General features: G+C 41.1%; 1 protein-coding gene across 1 annotated transcript; it reads right to left on the bottom strand.

The window, feature by feature from the left end:
* Positions 1–945: 945 nt before the first annotated feature.
* On the bottom strand, positions 946–24,713 carry mtm1 (myotubularin 1). The gene is made up of 16 exons (XM_037112260.1): positions 24,609–24,713; positions 20,735–20,816; positions 19,453–19,525; positions 18,240–18,334; positions 17,601–17,711; positions 16,367–16,468; positions 14,550–14,633; positions 14,095–14,244; positions 13,391–13,576; positions 11,564–11,746; positions 11,263–11,418; positions 10,728–10,775; positions 10,462–10,554; positions 8,874–8,987; positions 8,602–8,778; positions 946–8,233 (listed from the first exon to the last, which is right to left on the bottom strand). The coding sequence occupies exons 2-16, from the start codon at positions 20,789–20,791 to the stop codon at positions 8,039–8,041; spliced, it is 1,824 nt and encodes a 607-aa protein (XP_036968155.1). The 5' UTR covers positions 20,792–20,816; positions 24,609–24,713; the 3' UTR covers positions 946–8,038.

Here is a 24,713-nt window from a genome sequence, read left to right as displayed (position 1 = left end):
GCCAATCTCGAACTTGGACTCATCAGTAAATGTCTTTTTCCCTCATCCACTCTGAAATTCTGGTAGTTCTTGGTCCACCTGAAGCATTTTTTTTTTTTTTTTGTTGCCCTGTTTCCCCTCCTGAGAAGAGGTTTGGAAACTTCTTCTCGTCTTATGAGATCACTACAAGACGCCTTTCATTTGACAGGACTTTTGCTGATCTTTTGCTGGTCTTGTGTATGTCTATTTATCAAAATCTGCATCTGTGATGAAGTTTTTTTCTATCTGTCAGGAAACTCAGAAACTTTTTTTTTGGACCCCACAACAGCATAAACCAGTCGGTCCTCAAGTTGCTCTCAAGGAACCAAATTAGCTGGACAAGAATACAAAGTGATATTTAAGCCAGAAAACAAGTTTTGGCCAAACTTATTGTAACATATAGTTTAACTACATTTCATGCCTAATTTCAGCCTAATTTTGGTGTGGAAATGTTCTTATGCAAAATCTTGTCTAGACAAGGAGTACAATCTCCTCTAATATCACTTTGATTGTCCTCCAGACAGCCTGCTGTTCTTTCAGTCCATGGCTATTTCTGACTAAAGCTTAATTTGTGCTGTAATTATGTATGGGGAAAGTACTGAAAATCTAAGTTGATGAGATTGATAGAAAAAATAGATTCATAGTAACGAATGGTACTCTCAGAATCGGTTTAAATTCTAAACACATTTTCTGATTTAAATAAATTATCTTAACACCAAGTTCAAGTATAAATCTAAGAGCTTTTTTATAAACGAGGCCCGAGGGCTGACAGGAACATGAGATCACTGACAAAACTTCATTGTGAACAAGGAAAGTTTTGTTCATGCTCATCTCATTGACACGTCTCACCAAAAATGCTTGCATGAATCCAAAATTTTGGTTGATGCAATAAGAAGAATAAGATAAACACAAAAATAACACATGAAAGTCAGTCAGAAATCCTTAAATTAATTTAATCAGTAATATTTACATAACAGGAGCCATCCAACAAACTGTGGAGAGGATATAACATGATTAAAAGAAATATATTTGAAATGTATTCTGTTTTCACCTTCCCTTGTTGATGCCCAAAAAAAAAGAAAAATCCTTAAACACATTTTATGTGTCTTTATCAAAAAGCAGGCTATATGACACAAAACCCCTCAAACTACAAATCCCCCTACATAAATGAAAAAAGTCAAACTGAAATGAACATCGACAGAGTAATTCTCAGATTCATCACCACAGAGCCAACATCGAAAAGCTAAAGATCCATCAGAGAACTGAGAGGAAGATGTGAACAGAATCCAGAGGACTTATGTCTTTTTTCGTCCCGGGTTAGCGCATACAAACCCCCAAAAATGCCCTCAAAAATAAAACAACACAAATTTAACCAATGGAGCAGAAATCCACAATTTATACCAACAATTTCTGAACCAACATTACTCTCCTTTTTATAAAACTGTAAGATTTTACACTACATAAAATAATTGTATTTTACAACGATAGAACTTTAGGCAGTAAAATAGGTTTTGATTGAGGTAATTACATCATGGTGCTTGTACAAAGTAAAAAATAAAAAAAAAATAGATTTTTATCTGTTTTTCCCTAAAAACATAACCACCCAACTGATGCACACTTTGTTTTTGTTTTTTGTTTTTTCTTGCTGTCACTTCTGTCTCTGGTGTTTTACCCACCAACCTCCGCAATGAGATCAACAAGTTCATCAAACACTTGTCAAGAGTATCCACTTGGTAGAGCCTCTGGTAAATCACCTCTGTTAACATAAGAATCAGGTTACGTTCTCTAGTTTGCCCACTCAGACCCACCCAGAAATAAGAATAAGAAATAAGTCATGTTTGAGATTTGACATACTTGCAGCTGGGCCAAGTCCTATTCTCTCTTGAAAACTCCAAGACTTTGTTTTGACAGGTTGCTGTGATTACACTGACTAGCAGATGTTGTTGTTGAAACAAAGGTTCAGCAACATCTGGCCAATCCTTGGAATTAAATTATTTATGGAAGGTTTAGAAGAATCAAGGGTTGGTTTATGCTCATAAACTCCATAATGCTGCAATGATCAACCTTGACAGAAATCCAAGTATATAGCAGCTCTGTAAGTCGACCCTGGAAGACAGAGTGACAAGCCGGCTGTCACAAAGAACCAGGAGATTTCTGTTTTAATGCTATGTGTCCACAGGGGTGTTGTTTTGAAGCAACTTGCCAGCTTTGCATGTTTGACCAACATTAACTTCACTCTCTGACAACCACACAAAAACTCGTGGGATATCTTCTCTGGGTTTTCATTTGGAAACCTATATTACAAAAATGGTTCACTGAAATGTGTTGGCTATGCAGTTCCTGAATCTGTCCTCATTTTGACTCACTGGTTAGTACAATGGTTAGGTTTTTATAGTTCTGGATGCCATAAATACGCCTAGACCTCAACTTTATGTGAGGGAGCGCCACACCGTCTCTTAAAACGCAATGCAGTGCTACCAAAATGCATTTCATGGCTGCTTACAATGCATGGGAAGCATAGAAACAATACACCCTGTTAACACGTATCACATGTATGGAGACAACAGGAAGATATTGATGGAGTTGCACTCGGGTGATCACAGGAAAAGTGCCAGTTGTGAAACGAGAGAGCTACAGGGATCCGTTATAACCCTAGTTTCTTTCTCACCTCTTTACGGTGGAAGTTTACAACCACATTGGACGTTTTGATTTTAGTTCTGATTTTTTTTCTCCCAGACCTCAATTTGCAGGGGATAAACAGACTTCCTTTGATACAGGGAAAGGTAACTTGGTAAACTGCCCTGTCCTCTGTGCTCTGTAGCTGCTTCGGGAATGCCCGCCCATTTCCTCCCACTTCAAACTGGCACAAACCCATGAACAGCAGCCTGACATCCTCTCAAATCGGAGGGCACGAGCCTTTCTCCCTTTGGAATTTGAACCGCAGCGCAGTCGATCTCAAACATGACCTTGGACAGCTAGAGTAAGTCTCTCTAAAGAGGTGAAGGTGATTCTCACAAGAATCAAGGCACAAATTCGGACAATGACCTGACACACTTTGCGAAATGACTTATTGCACCTCACAGTTCACAAATTGAAGCTGTCACACTTTACATACAATGCATGACCTCAATGAAACTTTGCTATCAACTTGGAGAGAACCCAATGGGTTGACCACACCGTGAGGGGAAACTCTGTTGGAGATGGGGATGGCTTTTCTGAGCCTTCCAGACTCAAATTTCTCTCCTACCAGGAAGGCAGCTTAATTAGGAATTTGTGGATGCTGTACAGAAGCAACAATTAGAGGAGATACTTTGGAAAGCAATGGTTCCAGATGTAAAGTCCTATTCTGTGTCCCTTGGGACATCCTATAAAGAGTTTTGCCTCGAAACACCCAATCATAAGCTTATTCTCTGTTGCCTGCACTGATACTGGAGGTTTAAAATGAGGGATTTTGCCTTTCCAAGATGTGCAGTTTAAAGTTCACAAAATCAGGACACTGCCCAATCTGAGTTCAACCCAGGTCAGCAGAAGGGCTGGCGGACATACCTTAACCCGATCAAACAGACTGCTGATGCATCACCATGTAGGTATATGGGGGTATATGTTGCAGAACAGTGATATTAGGTCAGCACAATAAACTTGAGAACAATTTTCCTGTATCTGTGACTTCACTAAGGTAAGGGAACTGCTCTCTGAACGTCATCTCCAATGGGAAAGAATGCATGATTATTGTAGCACAATATTCTTTTGTGAAGGAAGGTAGGTCAGGTAGGTACAGCTATACATTGGGGGCGAAATCTATAGGAACTAGCAGTTCCTCACAGGGTGCAACTTTACATAATTCGCCTAGAGTCGCACATTTCCTATATTGAAAAATGCTTCTGTAAATTGTGGAACAAATCCAATGCTAGGAACACTTTTGGTTTCTCTCAATCCACTGGCAATGGAAATACTCGTCTCAGTCAGAAAGGCAAAATAACAAAATATTCATTCGTGAAGGTTTTTTTTATAAAATGTTACAAATATAGAGCCAGGAGGGCATGATCCATAGTGGTGATCCAAGTGTTTCTATCCGGAATTAATTTGAGCAAAAGAATCTGAGCAGTTTCCCTTGGAGCCAGAGCACAGCACTGTTGCAGTGTGAAAGCAGGCCCGGAGCTTTTTTTAAAAAAAATAATTATCCTTAAGTTTTATGCTGTTTTTCACTGATGGACCACACAGCTGGCACTGCCTTGCACAGCATTTGACAGTTTATCTCTGACACATTATGATGTGCTGCCTGATGTGGTGCTAATATCACACTCAAAGCGGAATTTACTCCAGCTATCAAGAGCCACTTATTCATTAAATGGCCATGGGAGGTGAAAAAAAGCGCCAGAGATTGAGAACTACCAGACATTACTCATTAAGCCCAGTTTCCACTGCATGGTACAGCTCCACTCAAATTTCATTTGGTACCAGGTACTTTTCCTCGATTTTGTTTCCCATTCAATATAGGCTGGACAATATACAGTATATCACCCTGACAAACGATAGGCCAGATATTAGGAAAATTATATTACCTGCTATTTATCAGTATCTGTGAAATTATAGGTGATAATAGAGCCAATAATAGCACATACGCACTCTAATAGGTGGTGGTATGCACCTTTAAAGTTGGTTTGTGATCTGCCATCAAACACAGAAGAAGAAGAAAAGAAAAACAGGAAGGAAATTAAGGAGAAAAAAACTATTTCTATTTTCAGTACATGTTCTACAAGGTTATAAGTTATAACTACAATGTTTTGAAAATAATTATTAAATCATCCATCTTTGATCAATACATCTTAGGCTAGAGGCTATATACAGGCTAGAAAATGGCTTTTAATAATACAAAAGTTATGTATCTATTCATATTATAGGCTATCTCATTAGTATTGGCCAGGAGAAACAGGTAATGAACGGTTATAAATATCACCTTAAAAAAAAAACCATATTTGCAGATACAGCAAGGAGACCATATTTGTTTCAGAAGAAGCTGAAGGCAGCAAGACAAAACAGTGAGGAATATAAAAACAGTTTGCTTGGAATCTTTACCGAGGTGATGCCAAAAGAAACAGTCTCTATTGAGTTGAGCTGAGCTGTACCGTACAGTGGAATTTAAGAGTTATACTGACTGAGCAAATGCGGCGGCAAAGAACCTCAACTTTAGTGCGATTGTAACAAAACGGTCCTGTCAAGATCTTGATCGACTGAACGATACAGTACATACATCTGTGAGAGATATTTTAGCAGCATGCTGGCCAGTTATTTGTCTGTTTGAGTTTGTGTCGACTGTTTTCAAACTAACCAAAAAAGGGAGCCATTTGAGTTAGCAGCGAAATCCTCATATCAGGCTATTCCTCAAAAAAACGTCCTCAAAGCGCTTCTTTCCACACACACACAAACACACACACACACAAGCACACACGCAGTTGTCCATGCGATGTCCTGAGTTTGACTTTTTGCGAACCTGCTCTGTAGACATCAGCTCCATGACGGCACCAGAAAACCGAAGAGACAACTAATAAATGAAGCATGTGCCTTTTGGACGGGTTGGCTTTCATGTTTTCTTTGGGCAAGTCTATCAAACAAAAAGGATAATGATATATTTGAATAGTTAAACACTCACGGTAAGTCAGAATTATGACGTAGGTAGCCATTTTATCAATCTTGGCCACTTATGTTATTTCAAAATTTAAATAAGTCTTTAAAGTGTAAATGTATAGTTTTTAAAGCCAAAATTTTGATGATTTCCCTTAGTTATACAACTTTGCCTTTTTTGTTAATATCATCTATATCATCTGTGCTCGGTGACAGCATGTTGGTAGAAAAAAAAGAGGATTAGGGCCATTGGAAACAAATGTTTTTTTGTTTTTTTTTTTAAAGATTTTTCTTTTTACAGTGACCCTAATCCTCTTCCTTATCTTTGCACCAATTTCAGTGTTTACATCTGGGGGACACAAATCTTTAATCTCGTGTCCAACAGTGGGGAAATATGAGCCATAGGAAAAACCAAACAAGCTGCAGTAAACAAGTCCACCTGATTATCTAATCCAATTAGATAACTGGCAAATGTAAGCACGGGGAAAAAACAGTTGCACACATAAAGCCAACACCTGTACAAAAGGCACATGGCACTTTCCAGTGATGGTGGATGGACTATCTAGAAACAGATTTAAGACAGATCTAAGTGTCGCCTAGCAGAGTCCTGACATCGAACTGTGACAGTGTGTCGAAGTGGGACTGAGAATGAAGTGGTTTTATTTCTGCTCGCTGTCCTTAAATCCGTGTGCTGGTAACAAACATCTTGGCATGGTATGGCTATCATGGACCTGGGGTGATATCTCCATCTGGGGTCTTGTCATTAGTGAAGAGCATAAAAGTCAAAGACGTGATTCAGGATCAGAGGCCAGCACCACTTCATTTCCCTACACTATCTTGAGCACCTGAAATATTACAAACTGGAACAAAGCTGCGTTCATGAAACTAAATTACTGATTCATTCTGACCAGACTCTGCTTCTTGGCTAGAACTGCATTTGCTCTCAGTGCTGGAAAATACTGCTTAGGTGAGCACAGCCGATAGCAGTGGCCAAAAGAAATACGTGACAGGGACAGCTCTAGCTTTCATCCTCAGCTAAACGAGCAACAAATCCCACATCAATCCATCCAAATTTGACACACCTGATATATACACTTGGCTAGGGATGTACAGTGAAATCCACTGTAGAAGCTCCCAGCCTCTAACCCTGCTGCGTTAGCTCTGCAGCAGTTCTAAATCAATTTCTTCAAAAAAAACAAACAGGACAGAGCAACACTCAGTAGCACTGCAGCAAGTAGGAAGAAGTGTGAAAAATGAGAATTGTAGAACACCTTGAGTACACACAGGACAGCACAGTCGTGTAGAAGGACACAGGCTGAGCCTGGGCTGTCAAAGACGGATCTAATTTAATTTCACACCCAAATCAGCGTGTGTGTGCAGGTTCTGAAACGTGGGTAAATCTGCTCAAGGTGTTTCAAATTTGACGTGATGAATTGCCAGAAGGGACAAGTAACATGACATTCCATTTCAGTGCTGTGTGTTAGTAGAGTGTTTGTTTCAATGAGTCCAACAAGTATTCTTCTACCTGTGTTTTGATTACGCGTTATTGAAAAAAAATGATATTGTATAGAGACACTAGAACTGATGTCATCTATATGTGCTGCTTGGCAAGCATGTGTGATGAGTGCAGTTGAGTTGGGCTAGGCTAACAGTACCCTGTGCATCTTAGTTTAACTGAGACTACAGCTAGTATAGGCTCAGCTATGTCCCTGACGTGTCTTTGTACTGGAAGCACGAGATCAACTGGTGTCCCTTAACTGGACAACAACACTACATTTGACAAAATAACCAACTTCAGGCTGATGCAACAGCTTCATGTGGAGCATATTGGGGGTAAACAGACATAGAGTTGAGATTATTTTGTCGTATTTGCACTCAAACAACAGTTTAGTCATTGGTGATGAGTTTATCATTGATTCTGTTCTGCGATGTGTGTGGTTCTGTAGTTATCTGATTAATTAATAACCACAAACAGCAGGCTATCCTTGTGGGTTTTCTGATAAATCAGAGTAAAACAAACAGAGGAGACAAATAATTCTGTCTGTGCTCTGCTGCCTGTACACATATACACATCCACTGCTTGTCCTGTGTGTTCAAGCCCTTGGACTGAAAGCCACTGAATGTCTAAGGCTTCACTGAATGATGAGTGTCTGTGTAAAAAAAGTCTTGTGACAAGGCTGTACTGTGGCATATTGCATAAATCACCATCATCACCACTACGTTGTTAGAATTAACCATCAAAATTAAATCGTATTAGCATTCTCTGTTATCCACAGTTAGGACTGGACAACACTAATTAATTCCCTGCGTGTGAGAGACTGACAGAAAACAGAGTGAAGACGACATAAGTGCAAGTCAACAGGTATATTATCTGAGTGTGCGAATGTGTCACCAGCCCTCAGAGGGGAGTTTGTAGGTGTGTGTATTGCTGCGAGGGCGTGGAGGAGGTGGAGGAGGAGGTGTTGGGGGAGGGGCTGTTAGCCATGTGGGAGGAAGGGGAGGAGTCAGACCGCTGGAGCTCCTCCAGCTTCTTCAAGTACTCGTCTCTCAGGGCCAACAGCTCCTTGTAGCGCTGCTCTACCGGACTCTGCTGCTGCAATACACAACAAAAACACACACATACACAGATATTACTAACAAACTACTACACAGGTACATCCAGTAACTAAACCAAACTAGTCTCCGTGTTTAAGCTCTCAGTAATTTTGTAGCTTCAGACTGAATCTCAGTGGTTTAGAACTGGTTTAGAAAGTTTCTCTCTTGATTCCCTGTTTGTACTCTCAGATACAGACAGTATTTACATCAGCTACTTTGACCCTTTAACCCCAACCCCAAGGCTATCACACCATCAGTTAAAGACACGCCTTCTAGCAGGTAGGCCTGTTGTAATCGAAATACAACTACTACGAGTCAAACCAAGACGGCACATGTGTATGGAAATCAAACCTGTTGAAATCTTACCTGTTGTCGAATGCGTGGGTTCCAGCGGATGTAGTACGTTACCCACAGCTCTAGGTGGCGCATGCTGGCGACAGGGTAGAGGACCCTGCCAGACTCCGGAGTGTAGAAGGGATTTAAATAAATCTCCATCTTACTATTGACCAGAGACCACAGGGACACTGTTTTCGATCTCACCTCCTGCACAACAGAAAGAGTGTCATCGTGAGGCATTTTAAAGCTCGAATGACCCGCAAAGTCAAAGCATGCTCGCAGTGTTTTAAGTCCGGTCTTACGTGCTGGTCTCGCGCACTCTCACAGTTGTAGAGGAAAGTCCCGAAGCGACAGCTGTAGAGGTGATCCATGATTGTCAGCAGGAGGCGCTCATTGAACTCAAAAGCTGTTGGAAACTGAGAAGAGGAGAGGAGAGGAGAGGAGAGGAGAGGAGAGGAGAGGAGAGGAGAGGAGAGGAGAGGAAAGATCTGTTACAAATCAAGGAACGCCCCAGACACCTGAGTTCACCTCAGTTTAGGGAACACTCTTTGGTGGACTGGTCTTTAAAATACTCCTGCTGTGCGTACTGTGCACTGTAGTCCTGCCCCTAAAACCACAATTACATTCATCCACAGTTGCGTTTCTAAAACGTCTTCAGTGAGAGGGCATATCAGAAAAACCATGTCTAAAGCTGAAGCGTACAATTCTTTTATCTGATGATAAAACTTGCATACCCTCATTGCTGCGATCATGCTGATTTCTACCTCAAAGCCAGTAGATATCTTCAAATATGCATAAAAAAATCCATAAAAATTAATACGAGGGATTTTTCCAGTATACGTTGCCTACTGTCTGCTGTGTCAGAATGCAGTTCCATTCCACTAGTCTATCCAGTGTATCAACCTTCATAAAAATGACTGCAACATAGCAACCATAAATATCTCTACACACATCAGATGGGTCCATTATAAATCCTTATTCAGCTGCACGAGATGTCGGATTACAGCAGCTCATTAATCCTGCGTGTCACTGCCTCATGGTTTGTTTTTGAAAGGCATTTCAGTACAAATGTTGATACCCAACATCAGTCAGGATGATTAGACTTTCTCAGAGCTGGGCTGAAAACAATATTGTGATACTTTTAGGCGATATTTTGACACACAATGAATACCTCAATATTTTAAAAAATCTCCTTTAAAACACTTCATTAATGCTAGAGCTGTGTGACAAAATCAAATATCACAATATTTTCAACCAAATACTTAAATATTGATATTGTGACAATATTGTATGGATGACCATTGTTACTTTAACAATATATGAGCACAATGAGATTTTTGATAAATCAGTTGATTAGTAATGTGGATATAATGATATCTAAAATCTAAGACTGTATAAAGACTCATGGCACGATGTATTTTATCAATATCTATTGTCAAGCATTAGAATATTTACCCCATGAGATATAGTAGAATTATTACAGACATAGTGACAAACTGATGCGATCATATAAATAGCATTGGTTGTATCTATTAAACATATTGACAGTATATCTCCTTCACCCAGCCCTTTTGCACTTCAAGCTACAACACATACATAAACCAAAATAGCACCTGAAGACGCCTGCACAGTCCGCGTACCAAAGACCTACTGCTCTGCATCATTTCAATGCTTACACAATTAAAATAGGGCCACAGCATCTTTTCAGGGTGCTTATATGTGACAGCCTTTGACTAAATTAAACCCAAACCGCTGGCTAGGTCCAACAATACATTGTGAACAAAATCCCTGTCTAACCTTGGCCTAATCAATTCTTACAGCTCATGTAAATGCCTTTGAGGTTACCTTTTTGTATGATTGAGCCTGATGATTAAGATGTGTTACACTTACCTGTTTAGTCATCTGCCATACACAGTCAATGAACTGAACAAAGATTGGTGATCTGTCCTGATCTGCATGGTTCTTGTCACCTTGACCTATCCTCTACACACACAAACACAAATCACATTATTATCAGGAAGGCAAATCATTTTTGTTGATCAATTGAGCAATTTCTTTTATAAATATCTGTTTCCATAAAAATATCTGACAGCATTAAATCCTGAATCATATTAAAACATACAACTCATGTAAGGAGTTGTAAGAATGTTACTTACCGAGGCAAACTTGTGGCCAAAGCTGATCCATTCCTTCTCAATTAGCACCTAAAAGAACACAAAAAGGATTCATTCCATCAGGATAATGGCAGTGATGGAATTCAAGTACATTTACTCAAGTTCTGCTCTCTTACACATCTCACAATTCCCGTATTCTGCAGTTTCTGATCAGCAAAGAGCATCAGCTCAACCAATGTGCACCCTGGTCTTGCTCCTACTTTTGTTGCAGAGCACTTGGGATCCATACTGAAGAGAAGCTTACCGTACACTCACCCATTTTTACATTATTTTTTACAAACTGGCAAGTACCAAGACTCTTGACTGCTGATGAACACAGATATCATGAGATATCAACAGCCAACATTAGAAACTGGAACCAACCGTCAGAATTCTTACACAGACAGAAACAAACCCCAAGTACGGTACGGTACATACACTGCATAAGTGAAATGAAGGCTTTTCGTGCTACTCCTAACTGTTTTCTTTGGTGTAGATGAGCAGCTTCCTGTTATATCTCATTAGTGTATTTACTGACCTGGAACCCTCTGAGAGTGCGGTAGTGACTGTCCAGCATCAGCATGGCCAGAGAGGTGAGCTGAGCAGTTCTGTCCCAGCCGTCACTGCAGTGAACCAACACAGAATTCCCACTGGAAACCTTGTCTGCCACTTGGATGGCTCCGGATAACACCAGCTACACACACCAAGACACAATTTAGACTAGGTTTTGGACTGACAACCCTTAAAAAGCTCAATACATCCAAATAAAAATGAAAGCCTCTGCCCAGATGCAATAATGATATTCACATCGGCATGGACAATGAAATATCTTTTCTCACCTTAACATGTTCGAGCCAGTGTGTAGACTCTAGACTGGACAACCAATGCGATTCCTCCACATTAGGGTAGACGATATCTTTGAGCTTCTTCAGAGATTCCCTCATGACATGGATATTCTGAATGTCCAGGAAGACGAGCTCTGCGCTCTGATACTCGTCACCCTCATAGCCTCCTCCTGTGGCCTGGGGATAGCAAAGACATTAAGATAAAATGAGGTAAAGGTCATTCCACATCAATGAATCAAGAATTCAGGATGTTTCCCGGTTAATGGGGTGAACACATTACAGAGCAGAGAGGGGAAAAGTAATGAGTCAGGAGTCTCCAGTGAGTGCTGAATTTACTAAGAATTGGTGAGAATTCAAACACACAGACACACAAACCCCTGGTGTGTGCTGTTGCTCACTAACGCTAGCTTATGGCTAATCTACAGTAAGAGCTATTCATCTCCATATTTTCTTTGTCATGTCGGTTACCCAGATACCAAACCAGATCAGTTTCTGTCAACAAAAGTTAATAAATACTCTACAACGTCTTTGAAGAGACACTTCCTCTTTACAATTTCCCAAAAATAGAGTGGCTATATATACTATTGTATAAATACACTAATTATAGAGTATGGGCTAGACCTGCTCCGATAAGAAAGCGCCACGAGTTAACTTTTGTCGTGAACTGGTGCTATGCCAATAAAGATTAACTGAAGACTGATTCACTGATTGACTGACTGAATACTAACCCTCTGCAGGATGTAGTGAAGCATCTTAATTTGTCCACCTGCTGTTTTGTTCCCCTGCCAACCAGCTGCCAAAAAAATGTTTTGAGTTGCTTGGAAATGGATGTGCTGAAAACCGCCAATGACTCACTTGTACCAGGCATTTCTCCAAACATCACTGAAAACTGCAGTTGTTAAACCCTTCTCGAGAAACACAACCTGGATTCTGCAGTATTAAACAATTACAGACCCATCTCTAATCCCCCTCCCTGTATTAATAAAAAACATGTGAAAGCTGTATTGATTCAATTTGGCATTTTAAATGTAAATGGCTTTTTTGGACAGATTTCGATTTGGATTCAGTCCACATCACAGAACTGAAACTTCACTGACAAAGGTCAAATGATATTCATCTGCTGCTCGATCCAAGTGACATCTTTGTTACAGTGGACCATGTAATACTTCTCCAGAGGGGGCTCGATTCTTGGGTCGCTAATATTTCACCTAACATACTTTCTCTCGATCAAATCATGCAGGGGGATAATGCCGCTAATCAGCTATGCAGATGACAGTCACTTTTAAGTTGCTCTTTCACTGAGCGACAATGGCCCCTTAAACTATCAATGCTTCTGGCGGGTACGGACTGAATACAATTAAACTTCCTTTCATTAAAACAAAAATGCAAGACAGAAATCCTTATATTTGGCAGCAAGGAGGAAGGAATGAAATAAAATAAAATGCAATAAAACCCAAGTTAGAATTTTGGTATTTTACGACGGGGTTCTCAGCATCAAAGCAGTAACTAGATCAGACTTTTATCATCTCAAACAAGTGGCAAAAATAATATATCTCAAATCCAGACAGGATTTAGAGAAAGTCAGTCATGCCTTCATTTCCAGCAGGGTGAACTAAAGTAACGGTCCCTTGTCTTCCTCACAAAGGACCGCCAGCTAACTTCAGTTCACTGTTACCATGGTAACAGCGGCATATGCAGATGCAGTGGCACATAGCTCTCCAAAATGTTGCTTCTTCTTTTAATGCTACTTTTTGTCTTTATTTGCCTGATGTATGCACAAACCCTTTAATTCCCCCGAGAGTACTTCCTTTCCCCTCTGACCTTGTTGGCGACAGCATTGACGCTGGGCCGGGCATCATAGATGGTGAGCTTGATGGTGTCATTTGCCTCCCTGATCAGGTCCAGGTAGCGCTCGTCGTCCTTGTTTCTCTTACCAGACATACCAACCAGAGGCTGACTGCAGCGGACAATCACTGCCTGGTTCTCCCGGTGGATCCATGACAGAACCTAAGAGACGGAGACAGTTGAAAACCTTTACAGATACCAGTCTGTACCTTAGGAAATGGAATCGCTGTCAGGTAGCTTGTTAATGCAACAAAAACTTCCAGGGTGACAGTCGTAAAAAGTTGAACAAAAACACGAAACAAAAAGAAGGCAGCTTACCAGTCTAACTCACTACACATACACACGTATGTAATGATTACATAAAGATAGTAACTACAGTTCTACACGGTTCAGTAATGCCAAAAACTGTCACACAGCATGATTTTAAACAAGGTACAATTAAAACTGTTTCCAAGGCAGGCAAACCAAACTCCATCTCAGTTTTACTTCACTACTTTGCATTGGCTATTTTCATATACATTCATTTTAATATTTCGATACTTCTGGGATGTCTGCCTATGCATAAAACTAGACTTTGAATCGATCCAACAAACCTCAAGACTCTTTTTTTTGTCAGACTAAAAAAATGCTTTACTCGAGAGTCATGGGCTCAGTTTTGTACAGATCAGTTTTGCACATACCGGTATGCGTCCTCTGGACCTGAAAGCAGCCACTCTTCTGAGGTCCTCCTCTTTACTTTTAAAGGGTACAGCCAGCACAGTGGGGTAGGTGTCACACAGGTCATAGTTCTTATTGATGAATGTAATACGCCACTTGTTATTAGGTAGGCCCTACAAAAAAGACAACGATCGTCATCAGTTACTTACAGAGACATGGAAATGCTCTATTTGCATTTTTCAAAATACTACTTTGAACTTGTTGTCAGTTGTACTAGACCTTCCCAGGATGGGTCTTTAAAATAATGTACATATAACTCAACAATACATAAAAACAGTACAAACAGGAACTCAGCAAATAATATGCATTGCTGTATTATTTACAGTAGTAACAGGGAGAATATTGATTAGTACTGTAAAAGAAATAGTAGCAATGTCATTGTAAAGTCCTAGCGTTGCACTCTACCATTCATCCTTACCTGCCGTCTAAACTCCTCGATGGGTTTGTAGACGCTCCAACCATTCTCCTCGTACTTCTCCTGGGTCACATATGCAAACAGTGGCTGGGTGGAGAGGAGAGAAGTATTTTCATTTACAGACTACATTTCTCATGCAGAGGTTCTTTCTCCTGAAAGTACTGCTCAGGTACAACGAGTGTGCGTGTCAGTATAACTGTTCCAGGGCTGCTGCTGGGAGAGAATAGAGATGTAAATAACCACCCAAGTCACCCACCTACAATGCTGTACCAAGTTCCCTCCCCAGACAGCTCAACAACCATTCACACCAGGGCTCACCTAGCACTAGCAACCCACATGAAGGTCAGTTGGGTCAGCGACTCTGAAACTCAGAGCTCACATGTGTCCTTAATGGCTCTGTAAGGACACTCCCACACAGAGTTTAAAAGCCTGCAACTCCCCTCTAGTTATTTGGAAATGAAGAAGCCTCTTGGATGAGAGGTGACACGTCTTCAAGAAAATGAAACACGTCCAAGTTGCCTACGATACAGCACTTGGCATTACCATGACCTGATGACTGGGAACCTTCATCAGTATAACCATTTTGGACCGATGTGGGAAGAAGCTGCTGGTTATAATGAAGTATGCACTTCATTATAATTTCCCAATGCAGAGTATTCATGTTATAATCCCTCAACAATCCTTAAAATAGAAACACAAGAATCACCTAAATAAGGAAACAATGCAATCCATCAGATTGATTTATTTCTCATTTTTGGTGTGGCGGATTGTGCAGAATACTTAGCCTGCGACAGCAAGTTTTACTTCTGCTAAGGAGATTATCTTTCACCCGTGTTCATTCGTTTGTTGGTTGGTTTGGTTTGTTGGCAGGATTGCACAGAAACTACTGAACCTATTTCCAAGAAATCTGGCTGGGTTTTTATTATGTCTGAAAACACAAGACATTAGAAGAGGTCAAATGTCTTGTGTTTGACCAAGAGTCAGGTTCAGCCTCAGATGAATCTACTGAAAACTTTTATCAGATTTTTTACACATACAGAATATGTAGCTTCTGGTTACTGTTGCAACAACATTTTAAGCTTTGTGATTGTTTTCTGAAATGCTCCTTTGGGAGTCTAAGTTGGTCTCTTTTTACTACAGGTGTGCAAATTTTGAATTTAAATCAAATAACCAGATATTTACTTAAACACCTATTCACCTGTTATAATGATTATTTAGCCAGGGTCGTTCAACAAACCCCTTTAGGAGAGGGAACACCTGAAATAACTTTACCACAATAGAATTCTATGTGCAACACATGAGACATTGTTTTCACTGGCCATTAGCAGACAAATGAAAGAAGCCCTGGTAAGGCTTGCTCTGACACAGAATTTAGCTTTCACAAGTATTAGCCAAGCAGATGCAGCTGTAGTGTGGGTGGGTAGCTGTGTGTCACAGCATATGAGGGGGCTACATCTCTGCATTTCAGCATTTGCATGAATACTGGGCATTGAAACAAAATCGAGGATGACTGTAAGCAGAAAGATGTCCTTTCCTTTGCCATTGCTGGTGGATTTAAATTGTTTGCTGCTACAAATACACTCAGGGTTCAATTATTGATTAATATTCATAATAAAAGGCATTGTAGCATTTTGTGATGTCATAAATAAATCGATCTCAGTATGTACATATAGTCCACTGTCTGAGAAAACAGGGCTACGTCTGCATCGTATTTTTAATGAATTCACTCACTGGTTAAGCAATGCTTTAGGGGTCCTTTAAAAAAAAAGAAAACATCTGTCAGTCAGGAAATGGCAGGAGAAGTTAAGAGGCTGTCTTACCTGACCATGTGAGACGGGGAAGGCATGTCTGAAGAGGAGATCAAAGATATCTCTTCTGCTGTGACCCTCCTGCTTCAAGGCAAACCTCAAGTTCCTCATGTCCTGAAGGACAGAGAAGATCAGCAACAACTGATGCTCAGTTAAGTGAATTCACTTGATGGCATTAATCAGACACCACACACCTCCCTCTGGAGACACTATGGCTTTATACATTTTTTCACATATGCAGGAGAACTCTACCTGTGAAAACACTAGATGTGGAGGAAAAAACTGTGGCGTTCACCTGTAATTAAGGCTGTAATGAAACACGTATCAAAACCGAAATGGTGACTCGTGGTGTGAGATGGCAGAATTGCGACAACTTCCCATCCAAATCCAGCCCTATGAGTAATAATAATTAGCCATTTTTCACACAGAGACGCCACATTAACACCACAGTGGTGGTTCGCCAAATCTCCACCGTGGTCGTTCACACAGACCAAAACACTGCCGGAGTAAAGACGAACCGCTGTGTAAGAGACGTGACGGGACACGTCATGATGATGAAGTGTGTGTGTTTTCAAGGGGTTTTTCCAGTGTCCCGCTGCCAATCTAAACCCGAGGATAGTTCATAATCATATGGATGATGTTTTAATGTGTCGTGATTGAGATCCTGACCCACCAAACATCCTGGAAAAGTTTAGGACAAAGTTAAGTTTTTCGCTCTAAATTACATAATCGCCATAAGTAAACTGGTCGCTGCCTGACTATGTCACTTGCGAGGACGGAGGCTGTTTTCCGGGAAAAGTTCACTGAACTCGGTAAGTTAAAGTTCTTAGCCAGTGAGGAGCAGTCGGTAGGACAGGTGGGAGAACGGACAAACTGTGAGATTGGTGTATCGTTACAGCCCTACCTGTAATATGTCGGCTTTAAAACACCAACATATTCGACTCCACTGGACGCTTTGCACTCATACAAGGCTGTCAGCCTGACGTTGGACAGTTTAAAAAAGGATCAAAATGAATGCAGCAGAAGAAGATGTATCATCCTCATTATATCCCACACAATCTTCTCCTTGCCAGTCCCCTGGTGCCTAAAATGCTACCCACAATGCAACTCGACCACAAACAGTTTAGAAGGAGGTCATAGGTATGCAATGCAATGCTATTCTATTTATAATTTATAATGCAATGAAAACTCACTAAGCTTAGAGTATTCCACAGTCACACACAGCCACACACACACACACACACACCTTGCAGGTGATATCCAGGCCATAGGAGTTTTCCCCTCTGCTTGACGCCCCGCCCATCTTCTCCACCCGAGCAATTGCACCCAGAGGAACGTCCAGCATTACTGCCACATCCTACAGGGAGCAGAGCCAGCATGTTGTTACATTTACTTACAGAGAAGGAAACACACACAACAACTATATCATTCAATAAAGCATTCTTTACTCTCTGAGTACTCATCAATTCATGCATTGCTTTCCTTACTTAAGATTTATTAAGAAATATTTGGATGTTACAATTCTTATTTCATTGCTATGCAGTAGGCTTATGCTGAAGGGCGATCAGAACAACTATCAATGACTGAAGAGATTATCTTCAAGGATCTAAACTAACACAAGAAAGGAAAATCTAAAATCTGATTAATACTGCACATTTGCACAAGATGTTTCTGTAAATGTCTGACTGCTGCATGAATCTGTAATAACATACCAATACAGTGTGCCATGTTTTCACAGCACAAAAAGTTCAATAAAAGATGTAGCTATACTGATAGTTTAACTACTTTCCTGGTAGACTTGAGTTGTTGATGGCTTCCTTCACACAGACACAGACACACACACACTTAAGCTACCGGCTGGCCCCACATGAGTGTAATGACTTACAGCGTCTGAGCTCTTAAAGTAGAGTCTGTAGTTGGTTATCAACACTTTGCCTTTCACTGCTCCACTGAATGGGCAAATGTAGATGATGTCTTTATCTGGAAACAGATGAATAAAAAAAAAACATTTTTATTGATGTTTATTGATTTGAGTCGCTAACTTGTCTCGTGTCTGTTCCTCCGCAGACCTTATAGGCTCAGAATAGGTTCCCCTTTTTCATATAAGTGCTCTGGTGCAGACATCATTTTTTTTACTGATAAGCAGGGAGTACTGTAAGGGAAGAAATTACCAGAAATGCAGAGAATAGGAAGCAGAAAAGGAGAAGAGAGCCGTGCAACAAAGGTAGGCTAAAAATACCACCTACTCTGAGTGTTTAATAAGAGACAAATAAAGACAGACACACTCAACAGTAACTGATATCGAAATCATCTCTCAGAATCAGAGAATACTGACTGACTTTATCACTTCATAAATAAACCAATGACAACATATCTGTCAACAGAGCTGGCTCAAACGGTACACATTTTGCTGCCAAATGTCTTATATGTAGCAGTGTGTAATGATGTCGCACATAATAATTCTGGTACAACAAAACTAGAAGCAGGAAGAAACGGTTCGCCTGACACCTTTAAGATCATAGATTAGCATGTGGTTATACTTGTTTCTGCAATCTGTGCATGAGTAGAAATGTAAAAATCATAATTGTGGTATTACAGGGAATTAGGTGCTGGAATTATTTCCAATTATTATTGGCAAACAAGATAGATAAGATGCTGGCAACATAATATTGGGAGGTCGCTGCAGAGATGAGGGAAAGAGGTGCTGAGCAGATGGATTCGCTTGTGCTTGTCAAGACATAGTTACATTACCTAATTCCCTGTTGGCTGGGTTTTTTAGCTGGCTTTTTCAAGTACAAATAGCCCCGTTGTAATCCCTGCAGCGCTGGGCTGATGTGCCAGTCAAACCGAGTCAAGTCAAGCCAGCATATTTGTATGAAAAGGCCCACATGACCCTCAACGCCGAGCCACAAGTCTTTGCTCTCAGATCCAGATCCTGATATACAGGAAAAACCTTTCTCAAAGCTTCACAGGAACTTGACAGAGATGTGTCTTGATAAAGCCAATGATCATAGGTCTACCATTGGAGGAGCAAGCACGCCTGTTCCAACAGTGAAGAAAACTATTAAATTGTGATGGATTGGGCTCCATAAACTCACCGATAATTCTTTCTTCTCCTGGCAGCAGAGTCACATCAGCTAACAACTCCATCTTCAGAGACTCTCTTGAGGTCTAAAGATAAACATACAAAACACACCATGGCTTAAAGACAAAATAACAACAGAGATGTTAATTTAAAGGATTGATGAGGCTGTGTAAAATAGGGACAATTTCATGCATCATTTAGTGCTTTTTATTTTCAGTAGTAGAAGTTGCTTGTTTCCAAAAGGGAAGACAACAAAGGGAAAAGGGGGAAGAACAAGTAGGTTTGGCATTTAACCCGTTAAACTGTGGTGGACACAGTGAGACGACACCATAGACAAGATACTTTTCCTTTTGAAGAGGCTAAACTGTGACCAGGAGGATTCAAGGACTTTAGCAGCTTAACTGCTGCTCTTCATCCTTATTTGGAATGTTAATTTTCCTTCAGTAAAGACCATTGCTACTGGAATTTGGATAAGTCTGCTCTGTACTATTCAAGCGAGTGACACACTGGGCTTTCAAAATAATATTTATAAATTCAATTTAAATACCAAAAAGCAGACAGTTTATCTTGTATGTCTGGAACGAGAGTTTGCAGTCTTGCTCAGTATAAAATGACTTGAGAAAACCACCTTGTTACAAACACCTCACAACTATTCCCATCCAGCTGCTCAATTAAAATTGGGGAAACCCTTCGACTACTTCATATGCTACTGATTTAAAACAATAAAACTGTGAAACTCAACAACTTTGGCTCGGTTCAGCTGTGATGCTAGTGCAATATCCGGGTGAACATGCAAATTTTACATTACTCTGCAGGTGCGACGCTACGATTTGTGTTGAAGTTAAGGCTGTTGGCTTATCTATATCTTTTCACTGGTCTCTGTCAAGCAGGGCTTGAACACTATCAGTCAGTGATGAGTTTTAAATAGAGACTGAACTTAAAGATATAAAAAAGTACCTGCTGCCTGTGGCTTCTGTGTAGTCCGAGCCTAGTCAACTGTCTCACTGATACTGAACACAAACGCGAGATCAGAAAGAAGTAAGATGACTCAACAGTGACGTGAACAGAGTTAACTGGCCATTATTAGCAGGTATTTAAAAAATGTATATTCTTAAATCAGAAATGATTTAAGAAGCACATAGATGGCACTATTTTCAGCCACTAGTGGCGGCAAGTGCTGAGACAATGATTTGATTTCTCACTTGCTTCCACCATGTGCGACATTCCAGTGCAACCTGCATCTCATATAAGCTTAAAATATTTCAACATCAACAGACACAAATAAATCCACTTACACTGGAGATGTGTGTGTCCAAGGCGTTGGAGTTGAAGACCGAGACTGGTGAGGCCATTGCTCAGGGAGTGGGCTTCCACAGGCTGAGAAAGAGAAAAACAGACTGTTAGGCTGTGTCATGAAAAAGTCTCCAAACAGCAGGGTCCAATTCTCAAGCTCTGCTCTTTATTTGTTATCTGTCAGTTTAATGCCAGACTATAAGTACATCTTCATCAGAAGAAATTATTACACATGCCAGAATGCTAATTTTCCCATTTCCATAATATTCCTAATGCAATATTCTTCAAAATGTGCATAAAAGTGCATTATGGAGACACGGCTAATATCACCAAGTTGACTCTTAAGCACTCCTCACCCCACTTAATGCATTAGTTTGTATCATCAATAATTAACTAAATAGACCTCTTCTAATATTGAATTACCACATTCAACCGTACATGCAATTGTTAGGTAAGAGTAAGGTGAGTATTAGGTGTTTAAAGCACTAGGGACAGTAACAGCACATGTCCACATTACACTGGAGTTCAGCTGTCACTGAGCTATAATATAATTGTAACTAGAGAACATCTTCTGACGGGTGCACACAAGCCCCGACACCTGTCAACATGTTGATGTTCAAACCCGTGAGCATTCAGTAGTCATAACCAGCTGTGACAGCATGGCTGCAGCTATGTTTTCACCTTGTGAGTCTGTGTGTGTGTGTGTGTGTGTGTGTCATCATGTGCCATCGTTAGGTGGTCCAAAAGACACAGCTATTGCTACCACGTTAACAGTTTAGAGAGTACAGTTTTGACAGGTGTTTACACGTCTGTCTGTCGGTCAGTAGATCAGTTCAGGGACTCGGGCGGAGTAGTACAAAACAGTAACAGCCATAATGAGAGGAAAAGGCCTTTTCATCTCTGCCTGGTAAACACATACATCTTTGACACTGGCAGAGACTCCGCAGAGGAGGTTCGCCAATTCTCCGCCTTTGTTTGTTCACACCAAACCAAGCAGCTTCGTAAGGATGCACCCGTGTGACAATTCATACAGTAAGCCGGGAGTGGAACCAAAAGAGGTGTGACGGTACACATCATGATGATAGAGCCGCAGCGAAGTTTCACCCCTCGCCGCATCTGAAACTTTGACACAGAAGAGGATGCGGAGAATTGGCACAGGATCCCTGCACTCAAAGAGCCGCATGACTGGGGCAACTGATGTCTCAAATGCAGGGGTTTTCAGGGATTCGCCGATTTATTAGCCTGTGGCTGGAATCGGACTGTTTCCGGCATGGTCATCCACTGAAGTTCACACATTCAATTCAAGCTCAAAAACGAGCTTTCCTCTGGTCTGCTTGGAGACGGCGCTTAAAGCCACACTTGAGCGGTCACAATGAAACAGTCTGAAAATAGGTGTGCGCTTGTGGTCGAGCCAGAATGTGGGCGGGAGTTTTATGGAAAGAGAGAAAGTGTGAAAGAAGTGAAACTGAAACTTTCTTTTGAAATCACGTCATGTGATTAAGATTCTACAAAATTTCTGCAGTCAATAGAAATAGAAATTACAACAGAAAACTAAAAACTCATCAGTAATAACAGGGAATGATTAATATAATATTATTAAACTAGAGGCTGTTTGGTGGTTAGGCTCTGGTCATCTTCAGCAACAGAAATGCACAAGCTTCCATGATCAAGAAAGCTCAGTAACAGGTAAGGCAGCACTCATAACATACATTACACTCAGGACGCAGCAGAGCACCATAGCATGGCATGAACAGGGATTTTTTTAATTTCTCCTGGCTTTTATGTGGATGCCGCTTGACATGCAACACTCACCCAAAGACCGCAAACAACCAAGTACATCCCCTCATGACAACAACACTCCCCAATGGCAGTGACGCCCCAGCACGGCAACGCGCCAGCAGGGCAACACGCCCTGCAACGTCACAAAAACTGCACAGGACAAAGAGTTTAAGGCATCAACAAAATTCCCCGGATCCCAATCAGATCGAGCATCTGTGGGCGGTGCCAGATCCACGGAAGGTCTCCAGTGGTGTCCTGTGGTGTCTGGTACCATGGTGCTGACAACAGCACTCCTTTGGGTGCAAGGTGGGGTCTCCCTAACATAGCATTATCACAGAAAGGTGAGCATCACTTTCAGTTTACTTTATCGTTTATTTCATGTTTCTCTCAGTGCAGACGGTCACCCATATTCATCCAGAGATTGCCTGTTTGCTAAATATCTTAGCATCTGCGTTGTTGCATCTTTGAGCGGCTCCTCTCAAGCCAAACCCAGACAGAGTGCCGTGTTTTGGTGATCAGGTGAGCGTATCCAATTTCTGAACCGACAGCTGCTCTGCAGTGGAGAGCGCAGGTAGCTGCATAATGAGAGTAAGGGGCCGGATTTAGTAAGGAAGGTGATTGGTACTTCAGTAAACAGGCCTCTTTTCAAATTGCACCACAAAAGACAAGAACAACACCTGCAGCCATGGTAACTACACGTCACAGATGGCGACAGATGTAGCCTCAGAGCAGCACTCTCTAAAATATTGATTTATCAATACACATCGATTTGGAATATCCCAATTTGTTTCAATAGACACACAACGTTTATGTTTCTAAAAAGTGGTATGTTTAATGCTAACTAGAGTCACTGTGCTCCCATTGTCATGTTATAGCCTTGTTATATTTATTTTGTAAATGTTCCATGCGCTAAATTTTTCTGCGTGGTATCGAACATCGAATTGAACAGCAATATTTTTCAAGGTAATGCATCAAATTTAGAAATTCCACTGTTGTGACAACACTGCTTCAGAATGACATCAACATAAAAAAAAAAATATTAGTATAGAAAAATAACTCAGGTTGTGTTTAGTTTCAGTGGACAGAAACTACACATTAAAACTGTCAGGGGCTCGAAATGAACGCTGTTCTATGGTGCACCAGTGGTTATAATAGATTAGTACTGATACACATGTGGGGAAACTACAATGGTCAATAATATTGGCTGATGCTGATGTATTGATCTGGCTCCAGCACAGGGAGGCTGGTGCAGTAAGCCAAGCCGGCTGTACAGTCTGCACAGTGTCAGTGCTATTTCGACAGACAACACCTTCACAGGCCGACTGTTCATTTGTATTCACAGGCATGTTTGCTCCTGTAACTGCAATAAAAACAAGCCATACGAGTTTTGTTTGATCGACTTAAGCACAGGATATGCTTCTGACGTGGTGACCTGTAATTACACATCAGTAGGATGATACACAAACATTACAACAAAGCAGAAACCCTCTCAGTCACTGTAGATTAAACGGACTACATGTTCAAATACCTGATTTTGACAGGAGGCACAAAGACGTAAACAAAAATAAATAAATCGCCATTACGGGTATACTGAAGTTGAATAGAAATGTTTGCTGGTGAAAGCAGTTCGGAGGTTCAGTTTGATTCAGGGTGGCTGGGTTAGCTAGCACAGACAAAACAAAAACCTGACAGCTAAGGAGCAGTTCGCGGTGTTGAATCCTCAGCTCCGGTGTGTGAATAACGTTAACGTTACACAGCCGGAGGGTTGCTTTCGAGAACGCAGTCGGCGTCAGACTCGGGGCAGTGTTCACGGCAAAAGTTGAGCGCAGGGAGCCGTGCCAAGAGGTGTCGAGAAGCACAAAGCACCCCTAAAAAAAAAACCCCGAAACTGAACTTTTCCAACTTGGCCATTCCAATAGGCTCCAGCTGTGGAGTTGCACCAGGAAATAGCGGAGGCCTAGACGGTACGACAGCTTGTTCCACCCGACATTCAGGCTATTTCTGACCCACAGTGCACAGGAACCTGAGGCAAACACCTCCGAAGGACACCTGATATGGACTCGGGCGGCCCAGTTGTGGCCAAATGTCTTAACTTACCCGCAAAACGCGATTCTCCCGTGGCTGAATGTCGATCTGTTTCCCTCAAGCCACAGCAGGAACTTACTCTACGTCACGTGCCGGGCTGTCATGGCGCGGATTGGC

The sequence above is a fragment of the Acanthopagrus latus genome, chromosome 10, assembly GCF_904848185.1.
Source record: "Acanthopagrus latus isolate v.2019 chromosome 10, fAcaLat1.1, whole genome shotgun sequence".
Taxonomy (NCBI): Eukaryota; Metazoa; Chordata; class Actinopteri; order Spariformes; family Sparidae; genus Acanthopagrus; species Acanthopagrus latus.
Note: the sequence above shows the minus strand (reverse complement) of the source record. Positions and strands in the feature narration are given on the sequence as shown.

Bases quoted from the DNA above. Each gene is read 5' to 3' on its own strand.
- mtm1 (XM_037112260.1), bottom strand. From the start codon at position 20,791: ATGGCCTCACCAGTCTCGGTCTTCAACTCCAACGCCTTGGACACACAC. The intron at 8,988-10,461 runs GTAAGTGTAACA...TCCTCTTCTCAG, and splicing joins TATGGCAGATGACTAAACAG to TTTCCAACAGCTTTTGAGTT. The intron at 8,779-8,873 runs GTAAGACCGGAC...TCTGTTGTGCAG, and splicing joins AGAGTGCGCGAGACCAGCAC to GAGGTGAGATCGAAAACAGT.